This window comes from Tauraco erythrolophus, chromosome 2, assembly GCF_009769465.1.
Source record: "Tauraco erythrolophus isolate bTauEry1 chromosome 2, bTauEry1.pri, whole genome shotgun sequence".
NCBI classification, from domain to species: domain Eukaryota; kingdom Metazoa; phylum Chordata; class Aves; order Musophagiformes; family Musophagidae; genus Tauraco; species Tauraco erythrolophus.
The window spans coordinates 99,822,621-99,844,303 of NC_141466.1; the positions used below are offsets into that span (position 1 = coordinate 99,822,621).

The following is a 21,683-nucleotide window of genomic DNA, read 5'->3' on the forward strand; positions in this document are numbered from 1 at the left end:
AACTGCACACAAGCCAAGCACAGGCATGAGAGACTGCCAGTCTTTCTATAACTTAGTCGTTTTGAGGAGTTCTGTAGCTCTTTCAGTGCCACAAGCATGGTGAATAGAGTAAGGGAAGAGAGAGCATGGGTAATCTTGGCCTAAAACTAAAAAATTCGAGCCAGAAAGAAAGAATTTTACAATTTGTTTTCCCTTTCTGTAGGTAGCGGACAAATAGATCTTAGTTTCTTTTTTTTTTTTCTCTTCTCCACCCCCCTTCCCCCCCGAATCTTCTTGTCGCAATAGCTTCAGTTTATAGTTGTGGCTTTTATGATATCCAAGCTAAGCCTTATTGGTTAGCAGAGTGCTGGCAAATGTACCTGATATCCTTCTGCTCATTCTTCAGTGGGAGAACAAGTTTTTACATCTTTTTGCTGCCCACCTAGTGCTTTTCAGAGACCTAAGGGGAAGATCCAAAGCCAGGAACTATATAGATATTTTGCAGATGTACACATTTTCCCAAGTATACAGCCTTTTGAGCCACCATGGAAAGAGAAGATGGAGGGAAACTCACTATTAAAAATTCCAAAATCACTTGCTACACAATCCAAATTCTCAATTATTTGTCACTCTTTCATGTACTTGATGCTTAAATTATAAAGTTGCTTTAGAAATTCAACATGTTGATGGCTTTCTTGGGAGTGGCTGTTGTTTGAGGATATAGGGAACTGTAACTAAGACCTTCCTTCACCCCACCTTAACCTTCCTTTTCATGCTGAAAAGACAAAATCTTGGACTTAGTGAGAAAGTGGTTTTGGAGTTACAGCTCTGAACGAATGTGTGCAGAGAGCAATGTGTGCAGCATGCTCTGCACTAAGTGAAATACATGAGCTTCCCTCCTCCCTTCCTTGTCAGCGAGGAATCTTTGATGCTTGCCTGTCTATATCTCTTATGTCTTCTCTTTCAGGAACTGGATTATCAGAAGAGACGCATGCGGGAATCAGGTGACAGGTTCGTTCCTGTCATGAGCGATTTCATCACTGTGGCCAGTTTCAGCTTCTCGGAGTTAGAAGACCTTCTCAATGAGGCTAGAGACAAGGTATGAATATCTTTGGAAGTGTTTGAGGTTTCACTGGCTCAGTCAAAAGCCTGAATCAAAATGGAAGCAGCAATTTCAGATTCTGGGACTGTAGTGAGAACTATAGTAGACACTGAAAGTGATTTAGGCTGAAGAATCTGACTTTTCTAATCTGGTCTATAGCAATTTAGAATATAATTGAGAATTAAAAGAAAATTTAGTGCTCTTGCTCACTTCTTGCTAATATTTCTTAACATTATCCATGTGTGACATAGAATTGCAATGATTTCTGTACTAGGATGCCACATGGTGCTGTGGTGGCACACACATTTAAAGCAGTGTCTCAAAAAGAATGTGGCACCACATTTTAAGCAGTCTCCCAAAAAGAAGTCCTTTGGTGATTAGTGATAGTGACCTCATATCTTTTACCTTCTGCTTTTGACTTTATCCCACTCTGCTTATTCAGCTGAGGACATTTTTGCTTTGGTTTTTTTCCTTTTAAAATGCACCTCTGGGTAGTTTGGTAACCCTGGATACCTGATCTTTTCCAGTTACGCTTCTCTGTTACTGCTTGTATTGCATTGCAAGGATAGAAATCCCAAACATGCGTGGTTTGTTTGACGTTCTCGGATCCTTCTGACACAGCCAGCACCATGTGCGTGTTACTCTTCAGGTGCTGCTGTGATCATTTTGTCCTTTCACTGTCTACACCTCCATTCCCAGATTTGTACAACTAAGGAGGTGCTTGTATTTTGCTGACGACTGGAGCCTGGCACTAATCCCTCTGTCTCTCAGCTGAATGAGGAATAATTTATATGAAAAGATTATAAGCATATGAAAATGTTTAGAGAAGAGCAAGGTCTAAAATAAACTATATGTAATGGCAAATCTGCCCTGTTAGCTAGCGTGTTAAAATTTCTTGTTTTGTGAAGCAAATACGTTATTTCTTTTGGACTGAATTATTTCCACTGCTGGTGTCAGTCCTTGCAGTGTTAAGGGACCTATTGCATTATTAATGAAACCTGTACTGTTAGGTTGGTAGGCCTTAGATTTTGAAGGATAGGCAAGATATAAACTGAGGATCTGAACAGTAAGACTCCTCACTCATCCAGTCACTCTGCATTCATGTCATTCTGTAATTTAAAAGCATTTCCTTGCTGTGGAGATAATGTTGGTAATACTGATTTGCAGCTGCAAACACCAGGGTTTACTGGCTGCCATCTAGAGCTAGCTGCCCTGGCAAATGCCAGTGGCGTAGCAGTTATGGTGCTCAGAAAGCAAAGCTGGGCAGTCTAACACTTCTTAATGTTGTAAGGAAATTTTGTGGAGCCTAATTGTGCCTAATTTTTTCATTGTTGTCATGTTGCTTGAGAAGACTCAAACTGCTTCTGACATAATAATGTTCACACTGTACTGACTTTATAATCACAAACCAAATATTTTACGTTCTGTGCCCCCACCAAATTTATTGAGAAAAGCTCAATTTTCTATGGTTTGAGGGCTTCTGTTTTATGACTGGGTAAATTTTTCGACTTCATTTTAGTTAGGTGCACATTTTCGGAACTGAATTCACTGTCCTTGGCTTAGACTGCCCGCTTTTGGTTTGGCGTTACAGATGGTGGTGGTCCTTTCTTTTGGCACACTAAGACAAAAGCCCAATACAGATTCTTTACAAGGTCAGTCAGGGGTTAAAAACCAGCAAGTGGTACATGTCCAGCACAGCAATGCAACTTTTCTTGATCAGGCACTTTGCAGAAAAAAATGCCATTCTTTTGCTTTAAAAATAATCAGAGAATCTCCCTACAGATGGACCAATATGTCTGGAAGTTGTTGCACACTTTTTTAGACATAGCCAACATAAAACACTCGACATAAAGAGATGTTTTATTTTAATGATTGTAACATACTCAGGAAACATTTCTCTACCTTCTCCTCACACACCCTTACTATATTTGAACACATGCCATTTCAACTTCTGCTCAACCTATGGCTTTAGCTCTTCCACTGGCAAAAAACTGCTTTTGGACTCCTAAAACAGAACTGTCTGTCCTTACCAATGCTGAGCTATTTCTTGTGTTCATGTCATATTATTTTTCCCCTCTCTTCTTCCTCTTTTCCCTCTTTTTTTTCTTAAAAAATAAAGGAAAAAGAAAGCTGGAAATTTTCAACAAACCAGATGTGCTTTGCAAAACCTATAACGTCTTCCAACCTCAATGGGCTCTCTGTGTTTGTTGAATCACAAGCTTTTTTCTTACCATGGAAACCTACTGTAACTAGCCAATTAAAGGAAGAGAGAGACCAAGACATCTGATTATCCTGTTCTTTTTTGATTTCTCAAAGCAAACCAAATTGAAAAAAGGTAGTGGGAGAGGGAGGACTTTTCAAAACATCCTAATGAGCCCAGAAAGAATTGGTCTGGTTCACAGATTTATTAATAATAATGAAGCCCTAGTTTTAACAGCTGGAGTTGGATATCCTTCTAAATATAGATGTGGCTAATTGATTGCCGTGAGTTAATCAGAGCCATGTTTCCTCAGCTGGGATTTAAAACAATACGTATTATCTTTTCAAACCAGGGAAGTTTTTTATTTTTTTAAATGTCTGTAGTATTAGCAAAAGTAATTTCTTTATTCCTTTAAGTTATGGAAACAGTCCATTACCAAGTTGTGGTGCTGACCTTCTCTGTAGAGGATATTTTTCACAATCCCGTGCAGTACTTTTTTTTTGGCCTTTTTGCTTAAACAGGGCCATTTACAGTTAGTGGCCATGGGGATGAAGTGGTATTTTAAATTTAAAGGGCCACTTTGCCAGATGCAGGCATCCATGTTTGCAGCGGAAGCCTTGTAACTGTACTTATTTTCATGCAGTAAACAGATGGCTTGGTTAAGAACTGATTGAAAACTTAGACTGACTCTTTAAACAGCCTCCCTAGCACAGCTGGTTCTTGTTCTTTTTGTGTTTTTCTCACTTTCAATACCACTTTATAACGGAATATATAGATTAGATCAAGGGATAATGTTTTCTGCCATTTCCCATAAACTGGATGGTGGGGGCAGGAGAAAGTGAAATTTTGCCCTGGAATCCTTCACCAGCTTTTACATGTTTGAACAGATGAAAAAATGACTTTTTCACATCAGAAAGAATAGAATGGGGTTGAATTTTGTTTGTGAAATTTTTTGTCTGTGTCTCGCGTGAGGAAAGAATGAGAATGCCCAGGAAGAGGAACAGTGACCTCCCATGGTATCAACTTTTATTTTCCTACTTGAAAAGGTGACATTTGCCCTGTATGAAGCTTTACAACATACTTAAATGTTGACAGGTATGAACTTAGATCACTAGAATGATTCGTAACTGTTCAACTTTGTGATTGCTTTATAACAAACCTGGTTTTAAAATGTTTTGGATCTTTCTAGAAGAACAAAGCCTGTTCAGTCAGGTGTTGCCATCCATGTGATGAATATCAAACTTCAGCCTCCCTATAGAGGCACAAAGAAGGCCACTGCCTGGGCAAGGCTGATGAGGAGGGTTGGAAAAGTGTTCATCCTTGGTCTTTCTCATGACAGCTCCTCTCAAGTAGGGTGTTTATATTTGTAATTGTGGAGATTCAGACTCTGCGCATGCGTTTAGTAGGCTTAGCACATATAGTAACTGTTTTAAAGAACAGAAAGGCAGGGAAACCAAAATTCTTGTAAGAAAATAGTCTTTAGTGTCAGAATGCTATGAAGCACACAGAAATACTGTAGTCCCAGTGCCAGTTACAGGCTGTGCACTTCAGTCAGTCATTTTGGGGGACCGTTATTTTCTGTCAGCCACTGTGGCTAATAAATAAGGAAAGGATCAGCACAGAGACTGAGGAAGCCAAGACAAGGCGTGTTACAAAGGGCACGGGCAGGCACCACAGCCTGCTGTCACAAGCAGCCATTTGGTAAATACATTATGTGGCTGTTGTACCCTGGCTTAGAGCTGCAGATGCTTCAGGGCAGGGTGGCATCTAACATATCAGAAATGCTTATAGCACCTGTATCTCAATTTTGGAGCTGCCAGAGTCGTTTTCAAACTCCTGGGAAGATCCTACAAGAGCACTTAGGCACGAGGAGGGCTGGGCCTACCTGAAATTGGCCGGGCTCTTTCTATTATCTGACCTGAATCTGTCCCATAAAGAGAACACACGTTTATTTGAACTGCCTTGGTGTGGGATTGGAGTCTTCAAAACAGCAAACTCGAGATGACTTGTCTGGGGAAACCAGCTCGTGTTGCACAGCTACACGGTATAATTCATTTCTGCATTGGCTCCTCCTGCAATAGCAGACAGCAGAAAATCTTTATCATGGCTTTTCCTTCTCATAGAGCCCTGTTCCTGCCGCTTCCAGAGCTCTTCTGCCACTGTTTAACATTTCGTTGGCAAGCACAGCAGAGTGTGTGCGCTGCTGTCCCGCTTTCCCTCTCCTTGCTAAAACGGCTTTTAAAAATAAACAACTGTCTAAACGATTTGCTTTGGCAAGAGGATGAATTCAGTGGAAAGTTTGGCAGAGGAAGCAGAGCTGGCACTGAGCTCGTGGACCTGTTATATCATGGAGCTTGGGGGCCCTTGTGGTGTGGAAATGAATTTTTTAATGAAAAAAAGAGATACCATCCTGTATTACAGTGGAAAACCTGCCGAAACACAGTTTTCCATCTTGCTTTTGCCCATGTCATCTGTCCCCAAATGACTTCAGGAATAAGCAAGTTTCAGCCCTTTTTCCACGATATTACAGCACGTCACGAAATTCTGGGAAGCATTTGGCGTGCATGAAGACTTAGCTACGGAATTCACAACTGTGCACGAGAACAGGTACTGTCCGACAGGGAATCTGCCCACGGAGCAGTCGAGTGATTCGTACAGGGTGACACAAAAGCTGCAGAAGAGAGCGCTGGGGGCCAGAGCCCCTCGGTCTGCGCCGCGCTGCTTCTGACACCCTGAGCGAGGCAGGCAGCGTGGTTTTAGCCACTGTGCACAAGTAGGAGCCTGAGCTTTCTATCCGGCTTGGGGAGGCTGCTTCCAGCAGCTCGCTGTCCCTCGTCCCAGCACCGGTGCTTTGAAAAAGCACATGTGATTGCAGAAGCAGAGCTGTGGGGAGACAGAAGAAGCAATAAGAACAGAGGGATCTGTTGCAGTTTAGACAGCGAAAAGACAATGTGGCTCTCTTTACAACAGTGTGTTGAATTGATGTAGTGCCCTACAGATATGAACAACTAATTTTTTGTCATTTCCCGTATCAGATTAGTGGGGCAACACTTTCTGTCCTGTAGTGAATGGAGAAAGGAAGGCTCAGAGAGGGAGCATGAGTTCCCAAGCCACATCATAGACAGAGTTGGCAGTGGAGGCTGGATCTCCTGACTTGCCTTCCTCTGCTCAGTCAGCTTTTTTCTGGAGGAGGTAGAGAACTAAGGAAAACGTTTACTTCAGTGAACCACAGATTTCTCTTTTGTAGTTATTTTGGTACATCTAGCTTACAGATTTTTGCTTTTCATCTTTCACTGCTTTACAGTAAATGACTGCGACCTACTAAGCTGTGCTACAGGGCACCAAAGATGGGCTGTTCTCAGCCCGCTCCTCACTGCTGCTTAGAGACCACAACACCTTGTACTCATGAGTGTCTCTAAAAGGCTCCCAGGCTGCTGAGTCTTTCCAGCACAGCAACACCATTCCTCCTCTGAGTGGCAGTGGGGAGGCAGTGGCAAAATCCTCTCTGCCAATGTGACAAGAACTAGCTGGTGCTGGTAGTTGGGTGACAGGCGGTGTGCAGACCATTTGCAGACAACACCACCCTCTAATGGAGACTTCCGCATACATAGGATCCAAGAGCCCCAGGCAAGGACTCCCTCTTTTTCAACCCCCAGCCTCCCTAGAGACTAGGAAACCCCTATGGGCATTTGTGGGCTCAAACCAGCTTGGTTCCTGCATGCCCCCTCACTCACCTTTGCTGTGCACAGGAGGAAGGCAGGGGAAAGAGGCAGTGCATCACTAGGTACAACAGCCATCTCCTGTGGGCTGCCCCTGGACTTCAGGCTTCCCAGAAGGTGGATAAGCCTTCCTTCTAGCTGGCAGTTCTAGTCACTGTTCTTATTTTGTGCCTTATTTTCAATTTTCACAGGAGTTAACCACAAGTTAAGTGACAAGAGATTCCAGGTAGCACATCTCCTGCGAGCAATGAGCTTCAGGCGCTCTAGGTGTTCAAGCAACAATGGCAATGCCTGTGTCGAAGTCTTTCTCTGGCACTCCTGTTCCCCTGGCTGATTGGCATGCTGGAGGAGCAAAGCCAAGAAAATATAGCACATGGAGATGCTTCATCTCCCTCTGCAGTATTGACAGCTTGTATTCTCTGCTGAAGAGCTGGTGCTGGTCAGCGTGGTTTACTGTGGGACTGCTGCACTTCCTAATATTCAAGCAGACTATGTGTAGATTATTTACAGAGAAAATACAGATATACAGAGAGGGATGGGGAGAGGGAGTAGGTGTGCATACCTGTGTATATGTGTCTTCAGAGGTTTCAGAGAAAAGGAGTTAAAACAGAGAAGTAATCTGTTGCTGTTTCCATACTCTTGAAATCCCTCCATGACTTGCTGCTGTAGTACTTCCTTCAAATCCTGCCATGTTTGGTAGCTCAAAGCAATTTGCATTTCTTCCAACACTTTTTTTTTTCTTCCCCATATACTTTGGGTTTCTTTGTTTGTTTCTGGCTGAGAATGCAGCCTTTTTAAAGAAAAAAGAAGTTATTGCTTCAAACTGCTTTGTGGGCCTGGCAGGAAAAGCAGAGGAGGAAAGATGCCGAATCTCAGCCTGTGCCAGAAGGAAGCTGCTTTCCTTGGAGATTTCTTCCCCCTGCAGTTGACTGGGAGACATTGTTTATGCTTTAGCTGGTACAGGGCCAGAGGGGTTTGTAAGACCTGCTTCCAAACTCATTTTGTGCTTGGGATTGGAGCCTGAACTGTTCTTACTGTCTTTCCATTCTGCAAGAGCACCCATCCAAGGAAAGGGAAGCTGGGCTGTGTTAGTATGAGCTGAATACATGCACAAGTCAGTCCTTAGCCTGGGAGAGTCTGGTTTGGTCTGATAAACATTGAAGTCTGTAAGGATGCTCTGCTGTTCAGTGGTGGTGTGTTTAAGCACAAGCAGGGAATGCTAGGGGAGCTGTGCATCAGAGCACCAGTGCTGTCAGGAACACGTTGCTAGTGCTGCCTGTTGAGGTACAGAGGTGTGTGAGTGAAGGTGCTGGAAAATGATATAGCTTTTGGATGTATCCACTATAAGTGGACATGTGTGGCATGCTGTTGACAGACTGTATGTGCATGCATTTGAGTGCATTTTGGTGAGGACAGAGACGTGTTTCTGAGTGAGAGAGAGCAAAGAAGAGAGTACAACGACTGCAGGACTGATGTCCAAGAGCCAGGGGTTGCTGTGAATTTACCATATCCCAATCAGGACTGCCCTGTGACTGAAGTCCTGCCAGTTGGCTGCCTCCACATGTGTCCTGCAGCCTCAACATTTGCCTTTTAAAATAAAAGCCACTTGTGATGTATTCACTCTCTTTTAAGTTTGCCCAGGAGCTCTGACTGCTTTCCTTGCCCCTCTCTCATGCCATGTCTGTCCATAGTCTCCTCTCTCCCAGGCAGCATCCTGACTCAGAGGACTCCCGAGTCTCCTGGAGAGGACAGACCGTAATGTTATTGTAAAAAACCTCTCTAACTCCAGACATTTTAAAAGCGGACTTGAGTGGAAGGTGGAAGGGGAAAGGATGGGATAAAATTACTTGTTTGGTAGTTAGGATGGACTAAAACTATTTGTTTCCCCAGCTAGCTCACTGTCTCCTGTGCCCTGCTGTCCCACAGCTGCAGCTAAGATGTGGCCAGACAGTCGTCCTCTGAAATTACTTCATCACCCTAAGGCACTGAACATGTTTTTTTTGTATAAATGGACAGCTAGTGGTCTCCAGCACTGTTACCCCATTTTGCCTAAAGGATATCCAGGAGAGCAGATTCTTCAGGGTCAGAGGCACCTGCCTTAAGGAGAGGCACTTCTATAACTGGGGGATAGTTTCTGCGCTCACCACATGAGTGCTCAGAGGGTATTGAATTACATGTGCAGTTACTCATAAGCTTTCCTCTCTGTCTTCACTAAACTGCCTGCCTAACTGTTGCTCTTGTGTTTTCTGCCCCCTTGACAGTATGCCAAGGCACTGAAGCATTTCGGAGAGAGCGAGGGCAAGATGCAGCCAGATGAATTTTTTGGCATCTTCGACACTTTCTTGCAGTCGTTTGCAGAGGCCAAGCAAGATCTGGAGAATATGAGGAAGAAAAAGGAAGAAGAGGAGCGCAGGGCACGCATGGAGGCCATGGTGAGGACCTGGGCACAGGAAAGTGTTTCCTTCCATTGCCTTTTCATGTCTCAAGAGAGAAAGGCTGAGCACGCCAATTCCAAAGCCCGTGTCCTGTCACTGTTTTTTGTCCTTCTTCCTGCCACCTCTCTTTGGCATCGTTCTCTTCACAAATGATATTTTTCCTGCTGGCTGTTCTGTCAGCTCTCAAGGGCACACTGTTTGGCTCCTAAATTACCCTCTTTGGATTTGGATACCAGATCTTGCCTTACCTGTTCTGCCCCGGCACTTTGCAGGATGGTACATGGTACTGCCTCTGCCCAGTGCCAGACCATCTTGCTTTCAGGCTGCAGGCTCTGTGCAAAAGCTCTAGGAAACAGATTTCCCTCGGTCCTGCCAGCTGCTCAGCTTCCACTCAGACTCCATCACCACCTGCTGTGTGCCTGTCGCCTGACAGCACACGGTGACACAGTGAACACCCTGGCACCCGCTGCAGCCGCGCTGGCAGTGTTTCTCTCTGGCCAGCCTTAATGCCTTGATTACTGCGGCTGTGTCTGGCTCGACGTGGCCAGAGAGGTTTTGTGCATCGTTGATTTTGCTGCTGGGAGACAGACGTGTGTGTCCCCAGGGGTTCATGTGAACCAGCCTCCCTCTCTAACCTCAGCCAGTGCTTCAGCCTCAGCTGCCGCCACAGCCCCGGGCCCCACTGCAGGGAGTTGCTGCTTTAAATGTTTGTTGTGCCAAAAGCACTGATCTGTGCATTTCAGAAGAGGAGAGAGGTAAAGCATCAGGATGCCAGCAGACTTACTGTTGGACACAGGGATAAAATGCAAGACTTAGGCTCGAGTTTCCTCTCAGCCAGCCTGGAAAGTGCAGGAATCCGCTGTTGAAGCACAAGGATGGTTTAGTTGGCCTAATACACCATGAGAGAGGTTGCAGTTTGCTAACGGAAAGAGTCTTCCTGCAACGCAGGACTAGTGCACAGAGTGAGTGACCTGCTTCCTGGCAGCCGCATCCATGCCTTGCCATTTCCACTAATCTTGGAGCTGGGCAATGTGGGGGCATAACCAAGCTCTCTGGAGCTACCCTAGGGAGACCAAAGGCATCATGTTGACAGATGAACCTATCCAAATGATTTGTAAAATCAGCAGTTCTGTTTCATTGCTCTTTGTGTTTATATCCAGTTTCTCTCTCCAGAGTTGAGGCAGTGTGCCTTCCTCATCCCATTCCCGCCACAAGCTGCCTCCATCCAAACATGAGCTGTTTGGTGGATAAAGTTTCTGTTGATGTTTTGGTATCTCAAACAATTTTCATTCTTCAGTATGTTTAGCTTGTGGCTTTCTGGGGTTTTTCTTTTCTTCCTTTCCTCCTTCTGCAGCACTGCAGCCTTTCTGCCTGTCAGTTTAGCTAGCTATGCCCCAAGTGCAAAACTCTTTGTGACTATAGTAGTGACTGTAGTTTGTATAGGCACATCCAAACTAACTTTAAACTCTCTAGGTTAGGTATTGTCAGCATAGTAGGTGCTGCCAAACTAAGGTCATTGCAAGCCTGGTCTCAGAAGCTGAGTAATCACCTGTGTCAGCATCAGTTGCAGACTGTCATTTGGCACAGCTACTTTGCTGGCACTACCCAACTGTAAAATTAGTGCAAAACAGCAGCAGCATAGACAGATTCTGGATGTCCTCTGTGCTCCAGGGTGGTAGTGCTTTGTGAGGCAAACATATGATGCTACTCATTCCTCTTTTCTCCTGCTTTCTGCTTGCCTATGCAGAAGAAGGGAAGCCCAGCATGGTCACCTGTTGACCTTGGCACAGTTGATGGTTTGTGGATAAGCTGCTGATCTCTTTTTTCCCTAAACTGTACTGACACATCTTAGCCACTTCTTGGCAGTGTACCTAGTGATCTGGTGTCTCAGTTAGCTAATCCTAAAGCTCTGTGTCTTTCTCCACAGCTAAAAGAGCAGAGGGAAAAAGAAAGGCGACAAAAGAAAGCAAAAGCTGGAAGCATCTCTGAAGAGAGTGGAGAGTTTGATGACCTGGTGTCAGCATTAAGGTCGGGTGAAGTCTTCGACAAAGACTTATCCAAGCTCAAGCGTAACCGCAAGCGTTCGGGGAACCAAGGCTTAGAGACAAGCCGGGAGCGGGTGGTGACAAAGCTAAATTATTGATTACAAGAGGAAGAAAAATAATCAACCAAAAGAAGGTGACGAAAAAGTGCAAAACAAGGAAAATGAATGTGTGCGATGGCACCTGGCTGACAGCTACTCCAAAGGATTTCTTTGATCTGTAGCTAGAGACGTTACCTTTCCATGATCAGCTTTCCTCTCATCCCTCTTCTGTGCTCCTAATTTGAACTGTTATAAAAGTGCCTCTGAGGAGCCAGCAGGTCCTGTGACTGGGCCATGCAGAGCTGACAGATTTCCTTCTGGAAATTTATTGTGTCATCACAGGCCTCATGGTGATGACAGAAAGTACTTCGGCCTTGCAGACTGCCTCACAGCTGGAGGAAGATAATTTTCTGTGTGCCAAAGTAAAAACTAGTCACGATCTCCATTTTGCTGATAATAAGCAAGACTAATTTCAGAGCAGCTCTGTAAACACCTGTCTCTTCTTCAAGATCTAGACTGGCCTTCAGGGGCTTGTCAAGATGTGGTTCTCAAGGTTTCCAATTCATTTCCAGAATTGGATTTTACAAGCCATTGATTAGCACCTGAAAAATGCTTTTATTCTCATGTTCTGTATTTTTGTGTGGCCTATACTGTCCAAAGCAAGTGATGCTCAGATGGAAATAATCAGGTTCTGGAACAAATTGAAATTCAAGAATCAGGATCAACATAAAACATTTTGGAAAAGTCTTTTGGATTCTGCTTTTCTAGAAGCGGTTTTCTGGAATTTGCTGATGGTTGAGCCTTGAAGCTATGAAATGCATCTTCTAGGAAAGAAGCTCTGTCTTTTCTTTAGAAAACTAAGCCACTGCCTGGTTAGGATTACAAGTAGATGATGGTGGAGCCTGTTGTCATTGCTGGAGAGTGGGAGGGGAACAGTGGAACATTTCTTACCTGTTTGTACAAGATTTCTTAGTGCAGCCCAATGGAAATCAGGAGCTCCCTAGTGTCATCCACAGGTCACAAGTAGCAAAAAGCAAACAGGGTCACTCACTGCAAGAAATGAGATTTCTCTTCCACTTGATGCTAGCTGTGATTGCTGTTGGCATGAACTGGTCTTTCTGTCTAACAGGCTGACCTTCACTGTCCACACCCCACTCCTACCTACAGGAACCACATAACTCATTAAGATATGAAGAGTGTCAAAGAAGAGCCTTGGAGCCCACAGCCTTTTTTCATTTTGAAGGGATCACTTGGGATAAACCAACAGAAGGTCCCATAAAGAAAACTGAGAATTTTTCCAGGAGGACACAGAATTGTGTAAGCCAAGGAGGCTTTGGAGATGGCTTAATTCATAGGAAAAAAGTGATTTTGTATTTAAGCTACATTTATGAAGCACACAGCAAAAAAAAATCCAAGAACCCCAAGAGGAGACCTGAATTCTGTGCGTCTTCATGGCTCTAAGAAAGGGATTGGATTGTGTGGGCTGTCATGGGCTTTCTTTTTAAAAAAAATCTTTTCTTCTTTTTTTTATTATCTTCCCTGGAGGAGGAAAAGAAAGAAATGGTGATGGATTCTTCCTCCTATACAGGAAGAAAAGAGAGAACGTTTGAGAAGAGGGACCCACCATCTGCAAACTATGCATCAATAGTCAACAGCACAAAATGTCAAGGAATCCCAGGGAAGTCAAAAAAGCTCTATTTGTCACTTTAATAATTTGTTTTGATTTTTCTCTGAATGTCACTTAACCTAAGGCTCTGCGCCGAGTCTACAGAACAGAACTTCCTCTGCCATGCACGCTGCCTGATCAGTATTACACACTACCAATATTGGAGAAGCAAACTGTGGTGGTTTTCTGAACACTTTGAGAGTAAAGTAATTATGTAAACTATGGAAAAAAAAAAAAAACACCACAAAAAAGTCAGAATTGTTAAACTCTAATGTTTCATTGTTTACTGAATTTTGAGTCTCCCACCCCAGAATTTCCCTATTTACGACATTCCAGACTGCCGCGCCTCTGTATAATACTCATCGTGAAGAGCTGGTATCTTACAAGAGCTGGGTGCATTCTCCTCCCTTACTCTCCCATTCCCTTTCTGGGATTAGCTATTAACAGCAATGCTCGTCGCAGTGGACACAAGCACCTTGTAGAAGAAAGACTGTATTTCATAAAGGATTTTGAAAATTTAAGAAAAACTCTCACTTTTTAAAGCATTTTTATTTTAAATTACAAAATGAATTTTTAGAAATGTCTCCTGTAAATTATATTAACAAGCTCCTTGCCGCTCCCTGAAGTAGACATGCTATATCCCAGCCCTTTTTGTTTGTCTCGTTTTAAAGCATGCCATGTAACCTATGCCATGTAAGCCATATGAGAGGTGGTAATATGTGCCAAATTGGTATATAGTCGAGTCTAGATTTGTATAATCCCTGAATTCCAAAGATGATGCTTTTAGGGATTAGAACATTGTAGGTTTTTCCTCCCCCCCCTCTTTGTTCTCCCTGGGTTTAGGACTCACTCAGAAATTCAGGTGTAGTGCCAAGGTCAGCCCTGGTGCAGGATGATGTGACTCATGGCTCTGTCCAATTTACAGCTGCTTGCTTGCTCCCCAGGTACTTGTTTGATAAGGCAGACTGTCAGCATGGCAGTGCTGTCAGAGAATAAACACCTCAGGGCGAAAACCTTGAATATAAATACATCATTCCCCTCCCCGGTATTTGTCAAACCAGGTTTGTGCTGTGCTTTTTGAAACTGAAGTCACTTTGCCAGGCCACAAATGTAGCAAAAGCAGAGAAAATGAGGGATAAGCCCTCTGTCCACTTGTGTACACAGTTCAACCTCAAGTTAAAGAGATCCTGGATGATGGTACGCGGCACTCCGGCCACACTGACAGTCAAAGAAAGCTGCTGTAGTTTTACCACCTCCTTGACTCATACACAATTAATGAGAGATTGCACAACTCCTATAAATCAGCTGTGGGGTACTTGCTGGGACTGAAAGAAAGCTCGGAGTCGTTGCAGCTCAACTTTCTCAGTGTTCTAGAGCCCTAGACTCCTGTTTTGAATCTGTGATGCTGGCTAAAGGCTTTGTTCAGCATGCTAGACAGTCCCCTTGGCTCTTGACTCCATGGTGAATATTCCTAAAGAGGGTTTTGGAAAAACTCGGTTGCACACTGAGGCAAGCAGTGATTTCATATAAGTGGTGACAAGCAGAGAGGCCCATTAATAGGTCTACTGTGTGAGATGAGGCTGGCCACACAGAAGATAAGGAAAAAAGTTGGCTCTAGAGCCTGGTGTCAGATTCTTGCCAAAGCCAAGTTTGTTCTTTTTTCTCATCTCTTGGGTACTGTGGGTGCATCTATGCTCTGTTCTTCATCAGCAGTTGTGGTAGAGTTTCCAAGTGCTGAAGGAGAAAGAAAAGTCTTATTCCTTGCTCTCTAGTGCTAGCAGAGCCTAAGCAGGAATAGGAAGCAGTCATGATGCATAACATTGAGGCATAACCTCTTTATTGCACTGAGAGCTGGAGAAGAGTTAGGGTCTGCTGTTGTCCTTGCACCTGTGCCTGGCACAAGCATTTTAAGTCAAAACACTCTGTCTTCAGAAATAAGTAGAGGAGCAGGAGATGTGAGAAAGAAGGGTATAATAGAGGGCTTGTTCTGCTTCCTGAAGAAATGTAGGCATTGCTAGCTTTGTAATGAAGCTCTTCACACTTGGAAGAGGAGATGCTTTCTAACTCTTCAGACCTTGTCCCTAGAGGTCTAGTGCTCACTCACTTGTCTCCGTGTCTCTGCATTGTTCTTAAGCAGGTTGCATTAGGATGACCTCAGAAAAGACTGAAGAACTTCCTCCCCCTGTCACTCCCTTTGGTCTGGGTTACTATTCTCAGTCAGCCATTAAGTCTCTGGAAATGCTACAAGGTAAAGTGACTTCAGGGCAGCAAGGCTCTTCCATGCCCTGCAGCACAGCTATCATCTGGGCACCGGTTCCCTACGAGAGCAGAAGCAGGACCTAGTGTTCAGGAGTGAGAGACTCTCCCCTAGGGAGATGACCCAGATGTCCTTCAGAAGCATTTCTGTAATGTGTTCACCATGTCTGAGGAAGGGAAAGGAATTGTGAGGGGCCTTGGTGGGAGACTGTGGGGCAGGTGTTTCCGTAATGGTCAGCCCCACCGGCTGAATCTTTCCTCTTCTTTAGGAAAGCTCACACTCTGAGCTGGGTTGCATGGGAGAAGCTTGTGTCAGGAGTTTCCGTGAGGGGAAAGGAGATCAGTTGTACAGTTGATGATGTACATGATATATGCAGTTTCGTTTCTGGGTTGGTTGTTTTGGGGTTTTTTTGTTTGTTTGGGGGTTAAATGATTTTTTTTTTTAAAAAAAAAAAAGGTTTTAGGAATCTCTAAGGGGAACCTGTAAATCTGACACCTCTATTTATTTTGCCTTATTTTAGTTTGCTATGTTTGTATGTATACACTGCATTACAGCAAAGACTATTGAGACCGTGCCAGGGCATTACATCGGCTAGACAGCTGACTTGGCTATTGTGCAGCAAGCTGAGCGAGGCAAAGGGCCTCTGTGAGAGCAGTCCTCGTGCAGGAAGGGAGCGAAGAAAAATCTTTCCTTTGCTTTTGGCATAATCACTCATCACTCATTCTGATGCAGGTTGATTATCTTAGAATGCTTTCTAAAAAGCTTGTTTACTTCTCATCATAAATGACGATGAGAAGATTGAGAAGAGTCAAGCTGCACAGTTGTTCGCTCAAACTTCACCCTTCTACACAAATTCTGTCTATAATGCCAGAGAAGCTTGGATAGATGGGCAAAAGTGGTTCATGCCCTGTAAATTCTTACCAGAGCTAACATGTTGGTGAGACAAACTGTTCTCCTTCCTCAGAGCTAATATTCCTTCCTATCTTCAAGGCCAAGGAAGAAGGATTTCCTGTATTTCCCCTCTCTCCTCCTCCACCCCACCTTCCCAGATTATCTATAGTAAATAAAATCTTTTTACTGGTTTGTTTTCTACCCGTGGAGTCTCTAGCAATCACCAGGTGTTTGGCCATTCCTCCTTGGCTTCTGTACTCAACTCAAGAGATTTCTGGTTGCCTGCCATCCAAAAAGATAGCATCCATTGGCCGCCTTAGCTTCTGTTATCAAAGGTTGAAGAGGCCAACCTGTGTAACACAATTCGGCCAACTGAAAATATAGAATTTATGTGTGTGTATATATATATATATAAAAAAAAAGCTATCTACTACTCTAAGTAGTACTTTTGATGACCAGAATCCTCTGAAGTTGGCCAGATTTTCCTCACTGTGCCTGTTGAGAAAGAGGCCATTAGTCTAGCGTGGTGTTTTGGCACCTTGTTTCATGAGAGTCTGGATGCTTAACAGATCTTCCAAACCAGAGTCTTCTGTTACTGGTGTTAATGTAAAATAGACTCAGTGTGACCAGTATAAGTTGCTCTGGGTTTACACCAGCATAATTCAAAGCAGCATCTGGATCAAAACTCCCCTTTAGATGGTTTTGGCTGTTTACAAGATGTTCCACAAAGCTCATGAGGACCTTGATCCAGCACTAAGGAGCTCTCATCCAAGTGATGTAGAAAAGCCTCTCTGACAAGCTATTTCCCCCACTTCATGCTTACCCTTAAACAGGCTCTTTAAAAACCTTTGCCATTTTTAGGAGAATTGTAAGGGGATGTCAGGTACCTGAGCCCCTCTGTGCTCAACATCTCCTCTCCAAACCATCCCCGTCTTCAGCCATTCTCCTTCCCTGCAAGCCTGCTCAGCTTGAAACTTGCAGGTCACTCTGAGAGGTGCCCATGCCCACCAAGCTAGAAAGCGAAGTGCTGCTTACTGAAGTGGGAGGTTGTGTGCTGCTGTAATGCCTTGGCGTATCCTCATTTCTTAGTCAGTTTAAGACTATAAGTGAATTAAATGTACAAATCCTGTAGTGTCCTTTTTATCTGTATCTTTTTATAAGAATATACTGTAATACTAAAAAACAAAAGCAAAAAAAATTAAAGATATATTGCCCCCCACTGTGTCTCAGTATGTTTCTTTGTAGTTGCATATTCTGTGCATTTTGCTGGAAAGTCTTAAAAGTGAGTTGAAGTCTGGATGAGCTGTTTTGCTAAGCTCTGGCTCTTTCTCTTTAGTCAAAAGCATGCAGCTCTTTAGGTGACATGGTCCTTGCGGAGCTGGTGAGAAACTTCATGGGTTGTTCTTGGGGAACAAGTAACATGGTGGAACACAAGCACATCCTCCTCACACAGTGGAATAGTAAAGACCAGACCATGGAACCACCACATTACCATATCCAAGGATCCTCTTAAAATAAAGCACTCTTTCGTTGTTCTTTTGGAACAACATAGGGAACACAGGAGTTCACTTGAAGAAAAAAAAGGCAGAGAGTTCTGCTATCTAAGAGCTTATAATCCACATGTGGACATGACCAGTCCAAGAGAGGAAGGGCATGCAGGGCTGCAGCACTGGCTATGAGCTCTCTCACTCAACTGAGCGACGTCCTGACAGCAAGAGCGTGATCAGAGGAAGAGGGGGCAGGAGAGGATTGCTTCAAAGGAAGGAGTTAAATAAAGCCAGCTGAAAAGAAGCCAGGAAAGCCAACATCAGGAGTGAAGCCTTCAGGGACGTGGGAGGAGAGAGCAGTTAGACACAGAACAGCAGAGTGAGCAGGAGGCACACAAGGGCTAGGGCTGATTTGTGGGTGAATCAAGGGACATGCTGAGGAATTCCTTGGAGCTCAGGGGCAGAACCTTGTTTTTGTCTTAGACGCAAAGTGTGCAGCTGTTTCACTTACACATGGATCTCCCTGTCTCTGTTGATGGAAATAGCCTGCTGGCAAAATTCATCCTTAAACCACAACTTTTCATGTTTATCTTCAGCCCATCAAAGGGCAATGTTTTAACTGTGAGTTCCTGAGAAGCTCGTGCCTTGCTTCGAGAGGGAGCCTTGCTGGCTGTGCAGCACGTTCCTGCAGTACAGGGGTTCCCAGGGACCCTGAACAAAACTCCAGCTGTTGGTTCTGCCTCTCAGGTGGGAAGAGCTGTGTCAATGAGCAAACGCAATCAGGGGATAATTGCTTGCACAGGCTGAGGACCAGCAGGCAGCAGATGGGAGTTTGAGTGCTGTGTGGGAAGGTTCTTGGTTTATATTTGTTAAAAGGACTCTTGGTTTCTCTGTTTTGATCTCTTTGGTTCAGGCTTGGCTAAGAGGTTCTTGCTTTACAGATGCAAGGGCAGAGGCAAAGGGGTGTTTCCAAATCCATGCAGCACATGAGTGGCAGAGACAGGATGAAAATGCAGGGGCCTCCCTGCCTTCTCTTCTCTAGCAGGTGAGTTTTAGTAGAGGAGGCCAAACCATTGCTTTTCCTTTTGTCAGAGGTGAAACCCAGCAGCATTTGCATTCTGTCTGCTTTGAACAACCAGAGAAGTGTCCTGGCTGAATTCTAACAGGAAGATTTTTCTTTCTTTAATATTTTGACTGGGGTTGGAGCACACAGCAAGGAGCTGGTGTTCTTCCCTGCAAGATGGGTCCAGCACAGAAGCCTCCTTCTGTCTTCCTGTTTGACGTCTTCCCTGTGGTCATGGACCTTCCTGTCCTTGTCATCGCTGCACAGAAGTAAGGTAGGTGCCTCGTGGCTTTTTCTGAGCAAAATTAGTGTCAGGGTTTAGCTGCCCTGAATGACTGGGTGTGAGGAGGAGGGTAAGGGGAGCTCTTTGCTCTTTCTGGGAAGGGCTGAGGATCTATTATTCATTGGGTTTCCCTTTCTTTAAGCTTTGGCTTCTGCTTAAACAAAAATGACTTTTATCTCTGTCATAGCAGATATGGGGCTTTCTGGGAGAAATTTCCTTTGGGAACAGAGTTCTACTGCTAGGAAACAAAATACTTAAAGACTTCCACCCCCAACCCAAGTCTGAAACTTTGGTTTTCAACATTATTGTGCTAGATTTTGTTTGTTTGTTTCATGTTTCTGTAGCTAATAGACTTCTTGCTGTTTTCTCTGAAACATAGTTGCTGTTTATCTCTACTTTGGTCAGACTCTCATCAGGAGGTAGGGTCCTTTTGTCCTTTTTTTTTTTTTTTTTTTTTCCTTCTCCTCCAGTCTCCTCCCCAACCCTGACCCGTCAGTCTCAGCACAGATTGTTTAGGGAAAATGATGGTAATGCTGCCTGTGGAGCCATGTAACTCTGCTAAAATGTTGGTTTTTTATCAATTTTTGGAGGTCTGCTGTTCTGTACAAGCACCAGCCTGGCAGAGTGAATTTTCATATAAGATAGTGATGTAAAGATGCATTAAGAAAGCAAAATATCTTACTTGTATGTGCCTTGGAGAGAGAATGAAGCAGAGGAAAAATAAACTGGGGTAGGATGTCAGTTTGGGGAACCTAGTTTTAATTGTGTTGTTTGTTTCCTGGCAAGGTATGTTTCTGCTGCTTTGGAAAAAAAAAACAAGTGTATTTGAAAGGAAACGCAACTAGGATTCTTCCAAAGGGTTAACTTTTGCTTTTTAGGGACAAGTATTTGCTCTCTTCCAAAGCTGAGCTCCCCTCTTTCTTCCTATGCTTAATTAATGAGGAGGAGTCATCTGGCTAAAAAACGCCTTTCCAGCCATGATCAAAGCATGAAAAATGTCACAAAAGCATTGAGGAGTTCCAGCTCATTTATTGCCTCTGCTGCTGGGCTAGATACTGGCTAGGAGTGAGATGGGGACCTCTGGGCTGCAGGTGGGAGTGGGAGCTGCAGGCAGCTCCCAGTGCATGGGCTGAGGAACAAGTTGTGGGATGGGAAGGCCTGTGGGGTTTTCCATTGTGTGTGGTCACCTGGGGCAAGCAAAGGGGTGCCAGATATCCCCTAGGACTCATCCTGCACAGGGGAATGGAGCACTTTATGTCTGGTCTCATCTCCAGCCTCCGCAGTCCATCCTTCAGGTGAGCTGTTGCCAGCTCTCTTGACCAGGGCTGCTTGTGTCTCTGCAGGGCTGGAGCTTAGAAGATTCTTGGCTAAATATGAATCATTTGCTGGCTTATGCCCTCATTTGTATGCCCCACATACCTGTGTCTTCCTAGAGATACCACATCAGGTATCTCTACTAGCATCTGTAGACTCCCTACTTCTTTTTTTTTTTTTTTTTTTTCTTTTTAAATGGTGGAATTTAAAATAAGCAATAAATTGTGCTGCTGTCTTTCTCCCTCGAACGTTTCTTCCCACTTGGTCTTGGAGAATCTTCGTGTGAGTTGGAGGGTTTACAGTGAGCTGGAGACTTGCCTTGGGAGAACTGCTGTGTCTCTCGTATCACGACAGCATTGAACTCTGGGGATCCAGAAGGGTCCAAAATACTGTGATTAATTTAATGTGGAAACTCAGAAAGCATTCTTTGCCCACCTTGTTTTAGATGTGAGGAACAGTCGTGTTGAGCCGATTTATTGTAGGGCTCATGAAAGGAGAACATGTCTGTCACTAAGTTAGCTAAAAAAAGTAAGAACCACGGGAGGAGGAATGGGGAAAAGTACTTCGTAATTTATTGCATAGTGCAAGATGTGGAAAAAGGCTTTTGTCTGGCTGAAATGTCTGTGACTAATGGTGGTTAGGTCTGTTGTGTTATAGCAAGACCTTTGCCGTCCTTTCATGGAGATACAACGTAAATAGCCATTCAGAGCGGTTCCACCAAGGACTGAGGCAGCTGTTAACCAGGGAAAGCACAAGAAGTCCCGCAGAGGTGGCCGGGATCTGGGAAGCAGGGTGCATGTTAGCCTTGGACACCTCTCCCCATGAGGCAGACAGAGAGGCAAGGGCATTGTGCACTATGTGATGTTGCTGCAGAGAGGAGGGCTCTGTTCTCTCTCTGTCCCTTGCAGAGGTTTTAAGAGACTGGGGGGAGGGAACTGTGATTGTCAGATTTCTTGGGATAATAGGAGGATAATAGGGTCTTGTTCCTGAGGGACCTGAGAAGTAAGAATGCTCACTACTTGTCTATTTGTAAGCAAGAGATCTGCCTTGCTAGTGAGTCTGCAGGGTAAAGCTTGTGTTTGATCATCTTCTCAAATATCAGGAGTGTTGTAAGGATTGGCTTGGATGCCCTATGAGAGACTGGCTGAGTACTGGCCTGTGGTGAACCCACAGCTCATGCTCTGGTCCTCATACCCTGCCAGTG

At 44.3% G+C, this 21,683-nt stretch overlaps 1 protein-coding gene across 3 annotated transcripts in view; it reads left to right on the forward strand.

The window, feature by feature from the left end:
* Nucleotides 1–11,578, forward strand: part of DAAM2 (dishevelled associated activator of morphogenesis 2) — a 120,587-nt gene extending 109,009 nt beyond the window's left edge. For all 3 annotated transcript variants that reach the window (XM_086628568.1, XM_086628550.1, XM_086628559.1), the window contains 3 exons: nt 947–1,078; nt 9,262–9,432; nt 11,363–11,578. In XM_086628568.1, coding sequence (XP_086484694.1) covers nt 947–1,078; nt 9,262–9,432; nt 11,363–11,578 — 519 coding nt within the window. The remainder of the gene's footprint in view (nt 1–946; nt 1,079–9,261; nt 9,433–11,362) is intronic.
* Nucleotides 11,579–21,683: the final 10,105 nt, after the last annotated feature.